Below are 19,775 nucleotides of genomic sequence, written 5' to 3'. Positions count from 1 at the left end.
TACAGTGCTCTTCATTGTCAGACTGTATATTTCCCAGCTTCTCCACCTTACATTCCCAATTGGTCACTTAGGTCCTCTGATTTATTGGTCCTGCCCTGCACTCATCTGTAAACAAAAGGTGATGGTGCTTTTGAAGTGGTGGCTCCAACACTGTGCAGCTTCTGTTGATTCATTCAACTTAAAACTTTTTTCAAAATGTATTCACACTGGCCTTTGACTCACCTAAAAACTATGTCATTGAGATGTGTTGTTGATTGTTTGTCACTAACTCATTTACTGGTTTTTATGGTTCAATGTTCAACTTTACTTACTACTTACTTTACTTGTTGCTTCTTATTGTATGTCAATCTGTCCATACTTTCTATACTGTGGAGAATCACTAACTAAACTAACAATATATAAAAAGGATTTAACAATTTAACAACTATTAATTTTGCAGCATTGATCCCTCCCATGAGTGGCTTGGATAACCCCCATCTACTTCAGTTGTTTAGAAGAATGCTGCAAAGCTGTTTTTGCTGTGAAGCTCTAGAAATGTTTTGTGGACTACAAAACTTTCCATCAGCAAGGGGGCGAGAATAAACTGACTGAATTACCATTTTTGTCCGAACTTCTCCTTTAAGACACCGGGACCAGAGAATGTTTGGCCTTATTTCTTTACATGCTGTTTAAAATTGCAGTTTGATGAAAGTGGGTCATCAAACCAATCATCCAAAGTTCTTTCAACATGACAAATATTAATAATCTGCAGCACAATCAAGCCAACTTGTTCTCTCCATACATACTTTAATGACAAACTACGAGAAATGAAACTTGTTGAAAGTTACAAATGTTAAAAACATGAGACACAAACTATGAAATGAGTAAAGATGAATAGATTGTACTTGCTAAAATAAAGGGGGGGTTCGGAGTTAAGATTACATTCACCTTTGCAGGCACACCTGCCACTTCCTACTAGTGCAAAGAATTAATTCTGCTAAACAAAATGCCGTACATCTTTTTTGTTGCATGTTTGCATTAAGACTCCATTATTGCGTGCCTTCAGTGGCCATGTGAGGTATACAAATACACTGTTCGGACAGTTACATACTGTACATCTAACATGATACAGGCGCTCCCACGTAAGCTCAGAAAATAAAAACAAACAGCCCATGAAACAAAAAAGCACAATTCATGTATATGCCAGAACCGGAATCAGGAAACTTTTCTTGCAGTATGTTACACTGGTACATTATCACATTTTATAGGAGAGGGAAAGCAGTAAACAAAAAACAATAAAATACAGTAACCCTGATAACATATGACCTACACCTCTTTTTTCTTTTAATTGATTTTAGCTTTAATTTCAAACAGAGCCTTTAGGTTAATCTGATTGTAAACTGCTTTACTGCATAAAGAAAAACCCCCCTCAAACCATATTTTACTTTGCATTTTTCAGCATAACACTTCATTAATTGATCACACTTTTATTCGAACGCTGCATCAGGAATTTATAATGCAGAGCAAGCAACAGAGTTGTTGCTGTTGTTCCCTGCTCCATGTGGAGTTTCCAACCTTAAAGTGGCAACGTGTAAGATATGGCCACCTGATGTGTGTCGCTACAAACAAATAGGGGGCAGTATATCACTAGAGAACCATCTTGCAGTGAGCATTTTTGGGTGGCTGGTGTCTATGAGTGACTGCAAAAGGGGGCTGTTGGGTGAAAAAAGGCGCACAGAGACGGAATTTTTTCACAACCTGTGCAATGAATTTGAGGGTTTATTTTGACAAAACCAGAGTAGATTTGAGAAAGCAAACTAAAGACTGTTTTGGTGAGTCTAATTTGTTTCTGTCGAGTTGGAATGAAGTGCGCTTTAAGAGGAGTTACTGAGGCATTTAAGCTCGTCTTGGTTCCAAAACTCGAATCCGGAAGGCGTGCGGTTGTATTTCTCTGTTCAGTGAGGAAAATAGAGGTCAGATAAATTCCTTTGTTTAAACTCTGTGACTTAATTTTGTTTATTTATCAGATTTAAAAAGCCAAGAGTGCTCTTGAGAAATAGAAAATAAGAACTAGACTATCAGACTACTGCCTCTTGCGGTACAAAGCGGTATTACTAGACAGGACAGGCCGAGGCTAGCTGGTTAGCACGCCAACTTCTGTAGATATTTCTGCAACACCGTACATAGACGTCTTTAAAAATAACGTGGACTTTGTTATTATTTCACATACCTATGATAATGTCGGTTCATTGCTTTAAAATGTTTTGAATTAAAATTCTAGCCATATCTTACAAATTGCCCCTTTAAACATCTTTATAAAAAGGGAGTGTTCAGGCCACAAACTGAGAAAACATAAACTTTGTTATACTCTCTACCATTTTTATCCTCACAGGACAGATAACAAAAATGTCAAGTATATCTAGATAACAGTTATATACCCACCGGTGTCCGAATGAGCTTTCAAGTGATCTATTGACTATTTGACATGAAGAAACGAAGAACATCAATAATACCACTTAGATTCTACATTATAGTAAGACGCTCACCAGTTTCCAGTCAAACACATTTGTTTATATGCGAGTGTAAATATGTGAATCTCAGAAGGGTAACTGACGTGGTGCTTATCTTTAAGTTTGTTTGGCTCTAAAATATGAATAAAATATTCAAGAATAACTTGTTATTTTTCTCAAGGCACAGCATACTGAAGGTATGCAGGTCAAAGCAAATTAGGTGAGCCAACAAAACTCTTGGGAGTTTGTGTCGATGGCTTTGAGCTGTGCCCAGTGCATAGAATCAGGCCACCTCACAGCCCGGTCAGATCCACTTCTAGAACGTTCTTCCCTTAGTTCTTAGTTCTTCCCCTCTGCTGGAGGATTGGAGGAAGGTGAACAGAGGAGGCCGGAGCAGGCTGGAGATGAGTCATCAGGCAGGATTTTCCTTTGGAAAAGGAAGACGCAGAAAACATGACTCCGAACCAACAACCACAGCTGCAGGTGAAGCTTCACTGGGTCTTTTCAGCACTTCACATCAGAGTTTTCCAGACAAACGGAGTGTCGGATTCAAGCGAACTTCAGATGGGCTGCTGGGTCTTTAACTCGGAGTAGATCAGTCCCTCTGCCGAGATGGCGTCCCCGAGCCCTACTGTCCGAAGTGGCTGTTTGCAGACCAGCACCGGCGTCATGTGGAAGGTGACGTTTCCTCGCTGCCACACGGTGACCGGCTCTGCTGGGTTCAGGGACAGCTTCTCCCGTGGCTCAGCGTGTGAGCTGTGAAAATCCAGCGGAGCTTTGAGCTCCACTTTGCTAACATCAACAGACTGGAGGCCGCAGGACTGACTGCTGGCCACTCGCGCTCCGGCCATCACCGCCGCCGCCTGGTTCCCCCAGTATCCATCCACCGTAGCCAGGATGTGGTAGGCCAGCGTGTGGAAGTGAATGCGAGTCAGGTCCGCCTCTGATGAGGGGTCGCTTCGCCCGTGCTGCTCCAGGATCCAGAGGAGGATGTCGCTGACCCGGCCCATGTCTGGAATACCTTTCCAGGTAGCCATGTCTGAGTGAGGCCCCTCGCCAGCCTGAGAGAGGAAGAGTAGCTCCTGCTCGTTCAGCCCAATGGAGCTGACAATGGGCATAACCTGCTAACAGGAAACAGAGAAAAAAAACTTTAATTAAATACACAGAACTCTTTGGGGATTCGTGGGTTTTGAGCACACTCATCTTTTCTCTGTGAAGAGAGAAAAGCCTCTCGAGAGACGGTTTTCGACATATACCTCCTGCATGATGCTGTTCATGTAGTCTTTGTCGGTCATGCTTGCCAGCTCCAGGTGGATGGGAACATCTCTGCGGATGTCAGATATGGCAGACACGGCCTGCAGCGCAGAAGGAAGTACAGGATGTTAGATAAACTACCCCAAAATGTTAACAGTTTGAGTTGTTGCCATGTGATCATGCAGAGATATTCCAGACTCCTGGGCAAACTACTGGGAATAAAACATTTCCTTGGGAATAGTGTCAAAGTCGTTTTTGTACATTACTGCTAATCATTTTTCAAAGGAAAATTCAGTTTTTGATGAACGAGATGAGTAATCTATCCCATTTACTTTTCACACAAGTATGGACTAAAAGTGGACAATGTTTACTGCAATAAAGCTATTCAAGTCTAATGTACTGGAAGATAAGGGATCTCACTTTTATGAAGTAGTAAGAGGAAATGCAAAGTGTTATCATTCAGTTTGCCACTTACAGCTACTGTAATAAAAAAAAAATGCATCTACAAAACAGGACAAAGGTCATTTCATTGGTTAATTAAAAGGAGTAGCCACAGTGAAAGGTTGGACCAAGTGCTGAAGGTTGCTCACAGAATGACGGAAGAAGATTACTTCCTGACTACTTTATTAAAACAACAACAGACTGTTTTGCTGCCACCTGAATCCTGTGATCTGCAGTATTAAACGGCATTTTCTGTGACCATCAGTATCTACAGGTTGCAAAAACAATCAACCAGGACTAAAGTCTGAAGGATGACAACTTCGAGTATATATGATTTGCAGGAAATAAGCAAAAAAATATGCACATTTAGCGCAGTTTTTAAACCACTGACCTCCTTCAGTCGCTCCTCCCACAGCTGCCTGCCCTGACCCTCCATCATGTGGAGCCCCGACAGGACGACCAGTTCGGGCTGGAAGTCGTCCAGGCTCGCCACGAATGTCTCCAGCGAGCTCATCGCCCCGTTAGACACATCGTGAGAGAAGATGAAGCGGTTGGCTTGAGGCGCCTGAACTGAACCCCACTGTTCACCTGGAGGCAGAGAACAAACACAACTGTTGTGTTAAACATCCTCATAGTCTGAGGAAATTTTGTTCAGCGTTCTGGTCTTTACCTGCTTTGTACTCCAAGATGAGGTGGTATTCATCCGTCTCCTGGAGAGACTCCGGGGGGACAACTATCTGCTCATCCAGCATCTCATGAAGTTTAGGACCAACTGGCCCACATAACAAGACCTGTGACAGAAAACATATTCACAGTCAACTGTAAACCCTTCATCCTGAACATACCTTGTAGATATTCCCTTGGAAGGCGCTGTCATGTAGTGGAACAATGGCATTTTTAGGAATTTGTTCCTTAGAAGTGTCACAATTCTCCACATCCATGAGTGCATAGAACTTTGGATTTAAGGTCACAAGTGACCCCAATCAAAAAATGTTTTTCGCACTGACGGCTTGGCTATTGTTAGACTCCTTCCTGGTATGTAAAAATCAACAAATAACTGTTTTTTTATAGGGCTAGTTTACAGCAAAAACTTGACTTCATCCTGGTTGGTCTGATGCAGGTAAAGGTTTACGCTAATTGATACAATATTCACCAAAAATAACCATTCCGGAAATATAGTTATGAAATAGAAAGAAAGTAATCAACAGAAAAAGAATTGTCAGTTGCAGCCCTACTGACCAGCTTGAATCAAAAATGTGTATTTAAATGGCTCAGACAAGTCATGAAGAGCTCATTCATTTAACTTGAGCATCACAGATTTAAACAGACGTATAAACATGCTACTGTACCATCAGGTCAGGGTAGGTGGCGAGCTTCTGGCCAATAAGGGCAGCGTTCCCTCCCACATAAAGCTGAAAGAAGACAACAGTGAAGTTGAGCAGAGGGAAGATCATTTGAGAATATGAAAAACAACAACCAAGTTTGTGCAGTGAGGTAGCCTTGCCTTCGCACCGGGGTACTCTGCTGCAGCACGTGCAATCCTCTGAAAGACCTCCTTGTTGCTGAAGAAGCGCTCGGCAGCTGCACCGCGCTCCATGTAGTGGATGAAGGCTTCCCTAAGGTCCTCTTTGGAGTGCAGCACTTCGTGATCCAGGCCGACGCCGGGGTCTACAGCCAGAGCCTGCAGCAGCCCCACTCCTGAGACGACCACGTCGACGCAGGCGTTCACCCTGAACAAGGGAGGAGATCGAGATTGGTTTGGAATCTTTAATGAATTTAGAGTTTAACTGCAAAAAATCCTGACGATGACACTTTTTAAAAAGGTCTGCTGGCAGCCTGATCGGTCTAAATGAGATATGCTCGGCTGTTTTAATGCCCCGAGTGATGAATCAAGTTAGTCTGGTGTCAGCATGATAATCAGCTGTTTCTTGAAAATGGCACGACATTTTAGTAAGTTCTGTGCTTGCCAAAATCTTAGCAGGTTTGGGTTAAGGTTAGAGCAAATATGAGATTAATCATCTTTTCTTTAATGTACATTCTTATATCGATCATAAATATTTATTATATTTATAGTATAGTGATTTACTTGTAAAACAAGCTGCATTAGATTGAGTGAAGACGCGTAACATTCTCATTAGAACATTTTAGAATTATTTCTTTTTTTGTTCCTTGGCCTTGCAAGTGTGTGTTTTTTGCTTTGCCTTCCTGTTTTAACTTCACCTTGGACTCGGCTTCCTTGTTTGGCTCGACTATTGAGTGCATATTTTGTGTTTTCCTGCGTAGCTCGTCTGTCCAAGCACATATATTTATATATTACGTGATTTTTTCCTTATATTCAGTGTTTATTTCTTGTATTCTAGCTTCCCTTTTTTTTTTTACTTTTTGGTTATCTCCTGTGATCTTGTAAAGCATCGTCAAAATGAGGGAGGAGTGGGTAAAGGCTGATAATCCTCCCCAGCTCCCTCTTATCATATGTCACACCCACATATTCTGTCTAATTTACAGAAGATAAAGGAGCCCTTACTGCCATTTCACTGTGACCTCACAGATCAGTTACACAACTTTTCCACTGGTCAAAAATCCCACTTAAACCCACTAAGATCAGGCTTTTGTGCGAAATTAAACGCTGTTTCTAATCAAGTCTTTTCCCCTTTGCACTTCTCTCCAGGTGGAAACCATCTGTCCATACTTCTGATCGGCACGCCTTACAGTCCAGCCAATGATCACCTTCCACCTCTGATCCAGCATGTTGGCTCTTCTACAGCTGCATGAAGGCTAAAGGCTACGTATAGACAGTAACTTAATGCACTCTGGCACAGGCGACTGAGCTTGGACAGACTCATGATCACACATTCCTTTACGCTCACAGAGCTGACTACAGCGTCTCAGCATAGCACAGTGTACAGCAGAGCGACTCCAGGTGACAGAAAGACATCCGTCTCTATCTGACAGTCACAGTGACACAGTTCAGTTCTCGGACTCACCCAACCGCCACTTTGCTCCACTGCCGCGTTGGCAGAGTGATCAGAGTCTCCCAGGCAGCGGAGATCAACTGCTCCACGCTCTTCTGGCTGTTGGGGCTGTTCTGAGATGGCGACTGGATGTTTGGCAGGCTGATGTACTGTAGAATCTGCTCTGACAGCTCCGGGCCGCCATAGTACAGATAGCCAACAGCTAGCGCCAGCAGGGCCGCTACCGAAGCCTTCCTCCACATGATGCTCCCACACACTCCTGCAACAAAGACAACCAGTCGGTGCTCTCTTATATCAACCATCAGCGTTAGAAACTGATCGACAAGTCATCAAAGAAGATAAAAGAATAACAGAATCTTTGGATGATTGTCACTGAGTCTTTAATTAAAGCTTACATGGATCATAAACTAATACATCATGTTATTGTATCACTCATCTGAAAATGTATAACAATACTGAATTACATGGGTTTGAATTAGAGCGGTGGAGAGAAAGAAAATTAATCAGCAACTTTTCTGATCATTATCCGAGAATCTTCTGAGAATGAAAATTCCAAACATTTCATCATAACAGGTGACAATTTGCTTCTTTTCCCACTTCTTCCATCATAGAAAATCAAATATTTACTGTTGACTGTCGGTCAAAAGGGCATTTGATGATATCACCTTGTATCCTAGTTTAACAATAGGACATTTATTCAAGAGAATAGTCTGCAGATCAGTTGATATTGAAAATCTAAATTAGTTGCAGCCCAGTAGTAAACAGAGTGGGTAAATCACCAAGACCACACAAGGATGTACCATTAATCCAACGATCATTTATTGGATGAATATATGGTCCATATAACGGCATAAAACTGTGAAAAATGGTATGGCTTATTTTCATTAAGGGTCAATCTGTCAATAAACAAGAATTGTATTGGTTGTTTACTTAATCCATAAAATCTCAAAAAATCCTCATCACAATTTCCCAGAGCTCAAAGTGAAATTTAAATATTACTTCTATGTCCAACACAAACAAACAAAAACTCCTCCGTCTGTGTCATAAAAGACAAAGAAAAGCAGCAAATCCTCACATTTAAAGGTGCACTATGCCGTTTTTGAAAAGAAATCCAAACTCAGTAATTAACAGTTAATCAGTCATGAGAATCCATCAGTGAACATTTTTCACTTCTCTCTTTCTTGTCACTTAAAAATGGTTTTCCCTAAACCACAGAGTATCTCTGAGGAGCTGGAGCATGCAAGTGTTCGGCATGTTTGGATGAAACTGACTAAAACGATAATCGATTACAACATTATAGATTTATTACCATTATTATCATTTCCTTTTAACAACAACAATAATGCCTCTTTATCTGATTCCATTTTATTGTGTTACCTTCTCATCATATATTCTATATATTCTATGTTTGTTTTTTAGCATATTGAGTCTGAGTTTGTGCGTCATATGAAATGCAAATACATGAACGTACATTATGTTGAAATGAGGAGACTGCTATAAAGTTAATCACGATACCGTTCATAATTGATCAAAACTAACTTAATGGATGAGGAGACAGTGCACAAGTTAACTTTCATTTCCAGTTAAGTGCACATAAACATGCACATCATTAAGTTTATTATGTTAACTGTCTATATCAACATGTATATTATGCAGTTAATCTAAACATCTCCTTGCATATCAACCCTCCTTGCAGATATTTCACTTAAATTGTCTTTCTCTCATTTACTGAGCTCAGCATTTACTCTTGGATGACAGTGCAGGTTCATAACTCAGTCTCCATGTCTCCTCATACCACCCAGGAGTGCTGGGATAATCATAATATGCGGCACTGCCCTTTAAACTGCAGCTATGCACTTTATGGTCCAGTTTGTAGGGGTTAAGTTACTGCTAACGTGGACATACATTATTTGTTAGCTAACATGCTAACAGCAGCGGACAGGCTATATGTTCGGCTACAGTCTATTAAAGCTAATCTGACAGTAGCAAGTAGCTTGTAGCTCGGATTAGCAGGCAGCCTAATTTAGGAGGAGATCCAGTGAGCCGAAGACTTTCTGTAAACATACGAACAAGAGCTTTGGTTCAAATCGAAGTAGCGTCATAGTTGTTAGCGGCACGTACCGTTAATGTGCAGGCTTCAAGTTTGTAGTTCAGGAAGAGGATCCTGTTTCCTGGTGAATCACAGACAGAGCATTCAGCCCGCTGATCACTGCCGGTGGAGGGAGAAGTAATTGATAAAATCGGACTCGGTCATTGAAGGACCAATGATTGGGAGAGACAGCAGCCCGAGACGACACCGCCAGCACGCAAACACACACGCACACGCACGCAGCAGCCGCGGAGCGGCGGCTTCCGGCTACCGTTCTGCGCATGCGCTGCTAGAGGGTACATTCACGGTACAGAGTGTGAGGAACAGAGGGTCCAAAAAGAGTTTAACTCCTGAATAACTCATAAATATTCACAAAACACGAAATAGAGATGTAGATATGTCACAGAATAAACAAAGTGAGACACTAACATATCCCAATATCCCTAACCAATTTTTGTTATTGTTTATATATATATATATATATATATATATATATATATATATATATATATATATATATATATATATATATATATATATATATACATAATACAAATTGGCTCACTCCACAAAGATTTGCTAAGAGAAGCTACAATCATGGATGCATGATCAGAAAACAATTAGCCACAGTTAGCATTTACAGTGGTAATATCCTGCCTTTATTTATCGGGAGCACAATTTCAACAGATGTCTAATTCTTACATACTGTACCTCATATGAACGTGATCAGTTTTAAGAGATGAATTACACAGTATGTATATTACACAGTCAGGTTAGGAGAGTGGAATATGTTGTTGACGTTTTTTGACCTTATTCCATTGTTGGGACCAAAAGTGAACATATCTCTGCCTCTCTGCCTCTATTTTTTAAGCCTGTCTCTCACAAGTAGCCTGGCTTTATGGAAGTGCAGCACTAAACTGCTGGAGTAGCTGGATCAACCATTTGCACAAATGGTGAGACAGAATACAATGAAACATTTCCCTTTTAAACCTTTATGGCTGAATATAATGTGTGACACTTAGTAATTAGATTCCAGGCCTATAATTACTGCATTATTCAAGTGAGTATAGTCACTTTGATCAATACTAAACTTTTTCTGCAATAAGTGCACTTCTTCACACAGCAACCTGCAAAAATACTTTTCTGTCTTCATTTTGTTCCTTTATCCTGAAACAACAGGTCCCACCATGTCTTGAAATTAGCCCAACAGCAGGCCATTTATAGCCGCTTTAAACCACAAACAAATAACACAATTGAGGACTCAGCTGCTTTCTTCCTGCCTTTTCTCCCTCAGGCAAATATGGGTGTCTGCCCGCATGTTGCTGCTTGTAAACTATTTCGCCAGAGGCTGAGGTGTGGTTGATGTAGAGAAGACTGACACCAACTAAATGAATCTCTCTCACTGTGTTCACATACTGTTGGTGCAATGGAAAGTAACTAAGTACATTTACTCACATACTGAGCATAAATACAAATTTCCGGTCACCTGCACTTTACTAAAGCTTTTATTTAATGCTATTTTACATTTCAACCCCACAGCAACTCACAGGTAAATGATTTACGCCTCTCCTTTTATCTGACGTTTGCGTGTATATGATCCTACATAAACATCAAAGTTTTGGTTATTTTACATGAGCGATTCCTCTCCGTGCTGTTTTGTCTCTCACTAAGAGTTGGGGTCTCCTTTTGGAAACAAGACAAGACTGTTGAACAAGTGTGATCAAGCCACCTCATGATACAGAACAACAGCAGCGTTTTGTCTGCTAAATTCACAGTAATCAATGTTTTTTCCATCTTAAACATCAATTGGTGCTTAGTGAGTTGTGCCTTTAACGTCACAGAGTAACATTTTAAATTTGGATGTTGTCTAAAAGGTTATCTATTTACACACTGCATATTTTCAAAGGACAAAGCTTTTAAAACATAACTGTGTACAAAGCCTTTAGTTTCAAAGAGAAGAATGTTGATAATCTTGTCTGTCGGCTCCACTTTTAAAAGAGAATTCACGTAGGATGAGTCATGACTGATTCTTTATTATAACTTTAATATAAACAAAACGATACAAAACTTCGAAAAACATTAGTTTACAGTGAAAACACTTGCTTCAACATATCACAGCCTTTGCACCAGTATTAGGCCAATGGCTTCATTGAGTTTGACCTCATTCAAATTCTGTAAATGTCTCTAAGAAACTGTCAGTTCTATGTTGTTTTGTCCCGCCTCTATCAGGTCTGCAGCAACAACGACAAAAAATATAAACAAGAATATCTTTAAAAAAACTAAACCCCACCTGCCTCTCGGATTGCAACTCATCCTCTACACTCCTACATGGCTCTGTTATCCTAAAATTAAAAACTAAGCTACAGTGTTGGGAAAATGGATAAAAGATGAGTTTGTGTGTGCCCAAAATCTTCATTAAAATCATTTTGTATGTTACTTAAACTACCATCCACCGTCAGGATTAAAATCACAGAAAAAACTGAGAGACTACCTCTGAAAACAGGTTTCATGATGACTTTCACCCTCGGTATCAGATTCTCAAAGAGCTGAACATCACGATAAGGGGAGTATCGAAACAAAGAAAGCCTTTCACATTTGGTTTCACATTTAAATCCCACTTGGGCCGCCGATTTGTGACAAAAGCATCACCCAAGTGACCCAGTTATGGCTGTTTTCTTCTGCGACCTTCTGTATGCTTTCATTCATCGTTCTCGGTGTCATTGTGTATTTGACTTGAGTGCATATTCTACTTTAAAACATTAAATCTTTACAAACTATCATTTCAGGCCTCTATAGACGATGCAGGGTCGGGCTCGGTGAGAATAGGGGCGGTGAAGCTGACCCGAATGTCGCGGGGGTAAAAACCCTGAAGAACCCCGTCCACGACAATATCAGGGAGACCTGCAGGACAGAGTTCAGACTTAATACTGTGTGAACATGCCTTTAAATTCAAAATCTGATGAATCACAAAATGTTCCAGGACATATTTGAGTCTATTGAAAAAGCCTGTACGTGCTCTTCTCTCCCACCTGAGCTGCAGTCAGAGACATACGGATCCTGGAAAAATCCAAAGACTCGCTGATGTGGTAACTGATAACTGAAGAAACAAAGGTGAAATGTGACAAATTATTCTTATGCAATGGTAAAAAAGAAAAGAAACATGCATATTCTGGTGTGAATTTGCCAGATGCAAGCCCGGACAGAGTTGATCTGGGGCCCTGGGACGCGGGGTGGCCCCTGAGAGCATGTTCTCAGCATCGTGTCAGTTCATGTGCGTAAACTGACTCCCATAACTCTAACAGGACAAGATGTGCAGCCAGAAGAAGTCATGACGTACGGTGGCCTGGATGTGTTATGTGAGGAGTGTCAGTTTGCATAAAAAATAATACATGCAAGTGTTCTGACGCATGTTTGCTTGTTAGAGAGACTTTATGAGTTGAGACACTAAAAACAGAATGAAATTATAAAGTGTTCCAGAGTCCACGTAGTGTTATCCTTTATATCATCATGCGGTGAACCTCGCTTCATTCTCGCTTGTGACCAACTGAGCCTTTTCGAGGATGCTCCTTTCATACCCAATCATGATACCATCACCTGTTGTTATGATCCAAACAGGGGTTTTCGAAACATTCAACAACTTTCTCAGTCTTTTGTTGCTTCTGTCCTAAACTGGTTGCTGGCATCAAATTCAAAATGTGCAGATACAGACAAAAATAAATTAAGTTGATGAGGTAAACTGTTGAATGTACTGTCTTTGTACTGTTTTGAATTGAGTATATGTCAAAGCCCAACCTGAACTCAACAGGCACTCTGTTTTTAATGTCCAAACCCAACTCAAGCCAGGTAACGTAAGCTTCATGAATGTTTGACACCCGAAAAGTAACAAATACCCTCTGTGGTGCATTCAAAGTGTGTTAAATAACAAGCCCAAGCACTTAATAAAACGGACTCTGACGAAGAGGTAGTAGTGTCAAAAACATTTTTCAGACTGGGAAAATTCACATGAATGCCCACGCAAGTCAGAGCAGTAACTTTGACCAAGAAAAATGGGTACAGAACTAAAGAACGAAAGTAAACATCAGGTTGATGGTAAGAGATGTTTTCCAAAGTCATGTTTACATTTCCACTGTATTGTTTCCTTTGCTCTTCCTTGTCACTCAACACTGGAAACAGCTGTCAACGTGTTGTTTAAACACTCTGAGCGCTAAAATGCAGAACAACTTCTTTGTGGCGTCCATGTTGCTCCCACATTCTGATATGACACACACGAACATGCCATAGTTGGAATAGCTGAGAAGCCCTGGACTTGCCAGAAGATGCATGGAGAACCCTGTTTCCTATAGACTTATAAGTTATCACACATGACTTATTTGTACGCTACATTTTCACTAAAAGAACTTGAAAGCACCATGTCAGTTCAGCTCAGTGTTTTCACACCCTGCCCTGCTTGTTTTAAATGTGTCCATGAAGCTAAATGATGTGTAGGAGCAGGGAAACATCAAAAAACCTGCAGGACAGGAGTCCTCTGTATGAACTTGAAAGCACCGTGTCAATAGAAGAAGCCGAACCTGACCCTAACCCGGGCATCACGTCCTAATTTTTGACAGAACCCAGCCTGGCGGGTTCAATCGGGTACCGACGCTCTACACAGGGTAAACCTCCTCCAGTAGACACAGCACATATTCTGTACTGCATGTACACAGAAAAATGTGAATCACTCGTTAAGATCTTACCTGTAATCCTGACTGTCCAATTCATCGAGTGATCTGGAATTAGAGCACATAACTATTACACATTTCCTGCAAGGACACTGTCAAAATAAAGGTTACTATACAGTATGGGTTGACAACTGCAAACATTCAAGGGTACCCTGATACACAAAATAAGCTATATTTTAAAGATGGGGATAATCCAAAGTACAATGAAGACAAAAAACAAATACAGTCTGGATTGATCTGTTTCATATCTTTACATTTGCCCATCCTCGATCATTAGCTGTATTGTGGCTTTCATTCAGTGCTGCTGTGAGAAATGTGTTCATATTTTTGTTATGATGCTGCATTGCCCCCAATCCAAAAATAGAGGCGCTAAATATAACCAACATGACCGACATCTCTGGGTGCAGTCAGAGGAGTCCGGACTGAAGGACTTACTCCGTGCTGCTGATCTTGTTCCCTGTGTGAAAGTGTTTCAGGTGGAGGAAGTCGAGCAGCACCTGAGGCACGTCCTCATTCTGATAGATGATGTCCTGGCCAATGAGAGAACAACACAGCTTGTAAAATTTGACTTTTGGTCAAAGTAATTTCAAGACTGCACGTTTATGAATGAGTCTTTTGTCTTGTAGCTTTGGTCTTAGGTCAGGTTTTGGGCCATCCTATTTTGCCTTTATTGGACAGCAGAGACAGAGAGAGGGCACGACGAGATGCAGAGGTCACCGGCTGAAACCAAACCAGCGACACTGCGGTGGCCGTGCAGCATGCCTCGTTAACCATTCGGCTACCAATTCATTTGATCTAATTCTTTTTATTTTTCTTATTCCTTGAGAGCAGTTCTCAACTTCTGTTTCATATAAATAAAGTTTGGTTGATTAGTTTATCAAAGCCAAACGATCTGTCTCACACAAAAGGAGCGGCGGCTTGCTGCTGACGGATGTTTGCTGCCTGAAGAAGTTCCCACCTCACAGTGTGAACACCTGGATGTGTTACCTGGATGTAGTCTTCCAGCTCCTGCCTCCTCTGCTCCATAGGTTTGGTCCTCAGATGAGGGTTCCTTTTGCTTGGGAAGTCTGGAGTCTGGATGATCTTCCGGAGCTGCAGGTAACACAAGATACAATGTGAACCTTCAAATCCACTGCGATAGCCGGCCAAGGCAGCACACGACACACAAAGTGACTTAAATTAGGCACCCTGTGGACTTTTTGACGGCCATTAGTGCCATGTTTTGTTAAAGTGCTTTACAGGGACATCCAAATATGTTAAAAACAAAACATTCAAATATTCTAAAATTGAAAGACAATGAAAGTGCTTTAAAATCTGTCTTTTGGCACACTGTAAGCCGATGCAGTGATCCTTGAACACTGCTGTCTCAAGATTTTGCACTTTAAATTGCATATTAAAAATTGTGCATATCTTTTGTACGTGTGTGCGTGTGTGTGTGTGTGTATAATATCCTTACATGCATCTATGTAACTGTGCAGTTTATCTTTATTATCATTATTATTATTAATATTATTTAATTTAGTTTTCGTTTACATTTTCATCCTTACACTTTACACTTTGGTGATTTTCATTGTTTTATCCTTATATAATTCTAAATAGTTTAATATCTGTTGACACATTACTGTGTGTGTAACAGTCATTCAGTCACACAGTTTTTTCTGTGTCTGTGGCAAAAATGTTCAATAAACATACTTTTCTGTGGAGAGTCTGGAACTCGCTGCTTCTTCTGAGCACAAAATGTTTCCTCTCATTAAACAAGACTTCAACTCTGAAGAGCTGCAAACAAAAAGACAGAAAAGACAGAAAGACAGAAAAAGGACAAATTGGCATTTAGTAAATGTTATGTTCTTTATTAAAAGTGGAGAAATGTGTCGGTGTGGCTCTGCAACTGTCGTATTCATTTTCCACCTTCATCATCCAGCACATTTAAAACATCACCCTATCAAGCGAAGACAGAAATTCGTAAAACTGTCAAACATATCAGGTTCAGATGACTAGAAATAAATCACATGATACAAATAGCTGGTTATCGTGTTAAACTAACATCTTTAATTAATAACAATTAACTATATAGGTTTTGGTGGGTTATTCCTCAGACGCTCTGATCCGACCACCAGGAGGAGGCACAGAGCTTCAGATTTCATTCTCAAGAAATGTGTGTAACTACAACCGGCTGGTCTGTTGACTCCAGCTACAGCACACAGAGGGACGACAGATTTCTGTTCCTGTGAAAACCACCTTTAAAATATATTTAATCCATCAAAATTCCTGCATTCTAGTGTTATGCAACACAGATTTAGGTAAAAAATCAATATAACAATTGAGATGTTATTTATAATATTGCCGTTTACTGCATTTACTTTGAAATATTGAGTAAAATTGAATGAATGACATATTGTTTACATGTTCTACTGCCACGTTGCAAGTGCCTTTGTCAAAGCAAGTGTTAATTGTAAAATCCTGTATATATTTTGTATTATTTAAGTATAGTTATAAGAATAGTATTTGAGTAAATGTATTCAGTTACATTACACCACATGGTTTTAAAAACAAAATTAAAGCTTTGCCGGTTAACTTTAAGCTTCAGTGTCTGTGATGTGCTTTTACTTCTGCAAACACCACTCAGCATATTAAACCAATCAATCATTTTATTTCATAGCAGACGCTTTAGATTAACGTCCCCATACATGCAGGCAACTCAAACTCTGAACTGCTGATCACATAGGAAAGGAGCACTGTGTTGCTGAGGAGAAACCTAAAAGTTTGTGTGTTCCAGCTTTTTATCAGCAACGCAAACAAAAGGTAACACGAGTCTACCATCTTGTGGTTTCAGAGACTTGGCTGTGAAGTCTGGAACAAATTCCCCAGTCGAGTGTTGATTTCTACCATTTTCAAATGTAGGTGTGAGTGTGATACCTTATAAATTCACAGCTAGGTGACTGTTGTCAGGAAGTGTGATGAGTTTTGCTTCAGCCTCCAACATTAACTGAGTTTATCATCACAGAGGACTTTAGTAAAAGACACCACATGTTTATATCCCCTGTTTTCTTGCCTTAATAAGCTTTTACACAGGATACACCTGAGTCTGTGGTCCTCAATTTATGCTACTGTGTTTCAGTACGTGTGTGTGTGTTGAGGGAGAGGGGGGATGTGTACTGCAGTATAATGTCATTAATGTTTTACAGCCTTCTGGTTTGAAATAGGAACAAAAAATAACAACATACGTCCTACTGCGGAAACCCTCCAGACAAAGGTCAGGAGGGAACCAAACTTTATGAACTTATCCACATTTTGGACTCTAAATACTTGAGAATATCTACTTAAGTAGTTTTGAAATGCTTTCCATTATTATTTCCATCTTGTAAGACAATGTACTTTTATTTGAGTACGGTTTAGAGGACAAATGTGGGACAGATGTCCTTCTTTGGTTCATGTTTATTTAGTCAGCAGTGTTTGAACAATAGAAAACAGTTCCTAAAGAATAAAACCACAAGTGGAATGTAACTAAGTACATTAACTTAACTTAAGTTAAGTACTTGTAATTGACTTCATTTGTGTGAAGCTTTAGTTACTTCTCAGGTTAAAATGTTAGCGACAGAACATTTGATCAATTTATGAAACATGCTGCATTGTTTCATATTAAACCAACAAATACATGATATAGTGTGAATTAGACTACAACAGTAAAATTATGCTTTCACTAAAAAATCACATCACACCAAAATGCTCTTTATCTTTTAATACTTCTGTAATTTAAATTATGTAAGACTTTGCGTGCAGGACTTTTACATGTAACTGAGTGACAGATGTATTACTCTGTTACTTATGTATAAGAGTACTTTAACCGCCGACTTTACGTGGTTTCTCCCTTCTGCTCAAACACACACCTGGAGGTGTGTGAGTGTGACTGAGGTTACGCATGTTAAGAGCAAACACATTTGAAGCACATATTTGTACAAACATATATATAACTGTCAGGTTCTTGTACTGTACTTACACTTTTGGAGAGGAGCTTGACAGCTTTAGTTTCTTTATTCTAAGATTTAACATAAAAAAAAAGTCATAATTCTTTCTCATTTCAGAATGATCACTTTTTATGTTATTATTTGGACTTTAATCGCATAAGTCCAGGTTGTTATGTCATTATTTCGACTGCATATCACAAAATGTTGTCTTTCTCCTTCATAGCTTCCACTTTAAAAAAAAAAATCTCAGATGGTGAATGGACTTGCATTTCTACAGCACCAGTCTACTGACCATCATTCACACACACATCAATACACCGATTACTGAACCACCCACTTGAGCCACAGCCTCACGTCAGTTTATGACTTTTAACATCATACATATGATGTTTTAACACGATTATGACTTTTATTTCACAGTTATGACCTTTCATGTTACCATTTCGACTTGTATGCTCTTCAGACATTCTAGCAACTCACAACTTCTGATCTCATAGTTTTGACGTTCTATTTCATAATTATGACTTTTATCTCGTAGTTTCACTTTTTAAATGTCATGATTTAGACTTTATCCAATAACTTTGCCTTTCTTTACAATTCTGTTTCATAGTTCTAACTTTTCGTTTCATTATTTCGACTTCATAATTCTGACTTTCTATTTCATATTTATGGTTTATGTTTTTCTTTTTGTCAAGCTGATTTTTAATGTTGTGTTTTCCCTTCACTTGCAGAAATGAGCATAATAATATCAACATCTATCATGTATTATCCCTATCAAATAAACAACAGACAATAAAACATATATTTAGGCTACATACTGTAGCACTTCTACTTCTACTCCTTCCATCACTGTTTACTAAAGCAGCACTTTTAACATCAAACTCCATTGTTTTAGCTGGCAGGTAGAGATCTGAGTATTTCTTGCGCCTCCTCTGAGCCAGATGCACTTTCACTCTTCTCCTGCAGGTCACCTGGCTCACCTGGCGTCGCAGTTCGCCTTCACTATTAAACTATGAGCACGCCGTGGTCCAATAACAAAGCGAAAAGCGGCAGACTAATAGAGGATTAATAAGTCAAAGTGTGTTTCCATTTAAGGTTTCCGTGAGGTGAGACTGACAAACATCGTCCTCACCTTTTTGGACTTTCCCGACTCATCCACTTCCCTCTCCATCGAAGGTATCGACACTTCAATCATCGGGAAATCTTCCGTCAACACCATGGAACTCCACAAACTGTCCGAGATTGACTTTCTCCAGCTGATCACCAACTGAGAGGAACCTTTACACGCATTTCTCCGCTTCCAGGAACTGAAACAGACCGAGTCCGTGTATACGTGTGTGTGTGTGCTGTCGCCTCCTGCGCTCCACCTACACATTAATTGGGCGAACCCAACAGTCAGGCGCATCCAGGGACATTAAAGGTGCAGTCCAACATGGAGGAATACAATAGGAATACAAGTCCGAGAGTTTGCAACAACAACAACACAGGGCTGGAGGTTTTATTTTTTTTGTTTAAAACAAATACTGAGTCCCAACAAAGTGCTCCCTCAACAAAAAGATTTGTTTTATTTTGATTTTCAATATTTAAAATTTTCTGTAAATGTTGTTGTTTCTCAATACGACGGCCTCCTTTTAGCTCTGTTTTTGGTCTCCACCAACTATGAGAAAAAAACAAAACACTGAGCTGAAAGACACTCAAACGCTGTAGAGCTGAAAGGAACTGCAGATCATTTCTCTCACACACAGTATTTAATATTTATTCTTAATGCTTCTGTGGTGCATTAAATAAGGCTTTGTGCAATGTCTCAGGTGTGCTTGGAGTCTAGTCTATGTTATCTGACTCCATTT

At 39.9% G+C, this 19,775-nt stretch overlaps 2 protein-coding genes across 3 annotated transcripts; both read right to left on the bottom strand.

Annotated features, from left to right (window-relative positions):
- Positions 1–766: 766 nt before the first annotated feature.
- Positions 767–9,518, bottom strand: adpgk (ADP-dependent glucokinase). Of its 2 annotated transcripts, none has more exons than XM_030426756.1 (8): positions 9,278–9,518; positions 7,169–7,415; positions 5,689–5,914; positions 5,534–5,596; positions 4,855–4,975; positions 4,576–4,772; positions 3,746–3,844; positions 767–3,613 (listed from the first exon to the last, which is right to left on the bottom strand). In XM_030426756.1, exons 2-8 carry the CDS (start codon positions 7,396–7,398, stop codon positions 3,050–3,052), a joined length of 1,500 nt encoding a protein of 499 aa, XP_030282616.1. In that variant the 5' UTR covers positions 7,399–7,415; positions 9,278–9,518; the 3' UTR covers positions 767–3,049. The 2 variants fall into 2 exon arrangements, with proteins under 2 accessions (XP_030282616.1, XP_030282617.1); XM_030426757.1 differs by having other exon boundaries at positions 767–3,610.
- Positions 9,519–11,258: 1,740 nt separating this feature from the next.
- On the bottom strand, positions 11,259–19,299 carry snx22 (sorting nexin 22). Its single transcript, XM_030424811.1, has 7 exons — positions 19,061–19,299; positions 15,656–15,739; positions 14,951–15,055; positions 14,399–14,493; positions 13,979–14,011; positions 12,275–12,342; positions 11,259–12,146 (listed from the first exon to the last, which is right to left on the bottom strand). Exons 1-7 carry the CDS (start codon positions 19,145–19,147, stop codon positions 12,028–12,030), a joined length of 591 nt encoding a protein of 196 aa, XP_030280671.1. The 5' UTR covers positions 19,148–19,299; the 3' UTR covers positions 11,259–12,027.
- Positions 19,300–19,775: the final 476 nt, after the last annotated feature.

The sequence above is a fragment of the Sparus aurata genome, chromosome 8, assembly GCF_900880675.1.
Source record: "Sparus aurata chromosome 8, fSpaAur1.1, whole genome shotgun sequence".
NCBI classification, from domain to species: domain Eukaryota; kingdom Metazoa; phylum Chordata; class Actinopteri; order Spariformes; family Sparidae; genus Sparus; species Sparus aurata.
The sequence above is the reverse complement of the archived record's forward strand: the minus strand, read 5'-3'. Positions and strand labels throughout refer to the sequence as shown.

Excerpts from the sequence above, each read along its gene's own strand:
- adpgk (XM_030426756.1), bottom strand. The coding sequence starts at position 7,398 with ATGTGGAGGAAGGCTTCGGTAGCGGCCCTGCTGGCGCTAGCTGTTGGC. Across the intron at positions 5,597-5,688 it reads CAGAGTACCCCGGTGCGAAG|CTTTATGTGGGAGGGAACGC; the intron begins GCAAGGCTACCT and ends GTCTTCTTTCAG. Across the intron at positions 4,976-5,533 it reads CCACCTACCCTGACCTGATG|GTCTTGTTATGTGGGCCAGT; the intron begins GTACAGTAGCAT and ends TTTCTGTCACAG.
- snx22 (XM_030424811.1), bottom strand. The coding sequence starts at position 19,147 with ATGGTGTTGACGGAAGATTTCCCGATGATTGAAGTGTCGATACCTTCG. Across the intron at positions 15,056-15,655 it reads TCCAGACTCTCCACAGAAAA|CTCCGGAAGATCATCCAGAC; the intron begins GTATGTTTATTG and ends TGTTACCTGCAG. Across the intron at positions 12,343-13,978 it reads TTGGACAGTCAGGATTACAG|TTATCAGTTACCACATCAGC; the intron begins GTAAGATCTTAA and ends TTGTTTCTTCAG.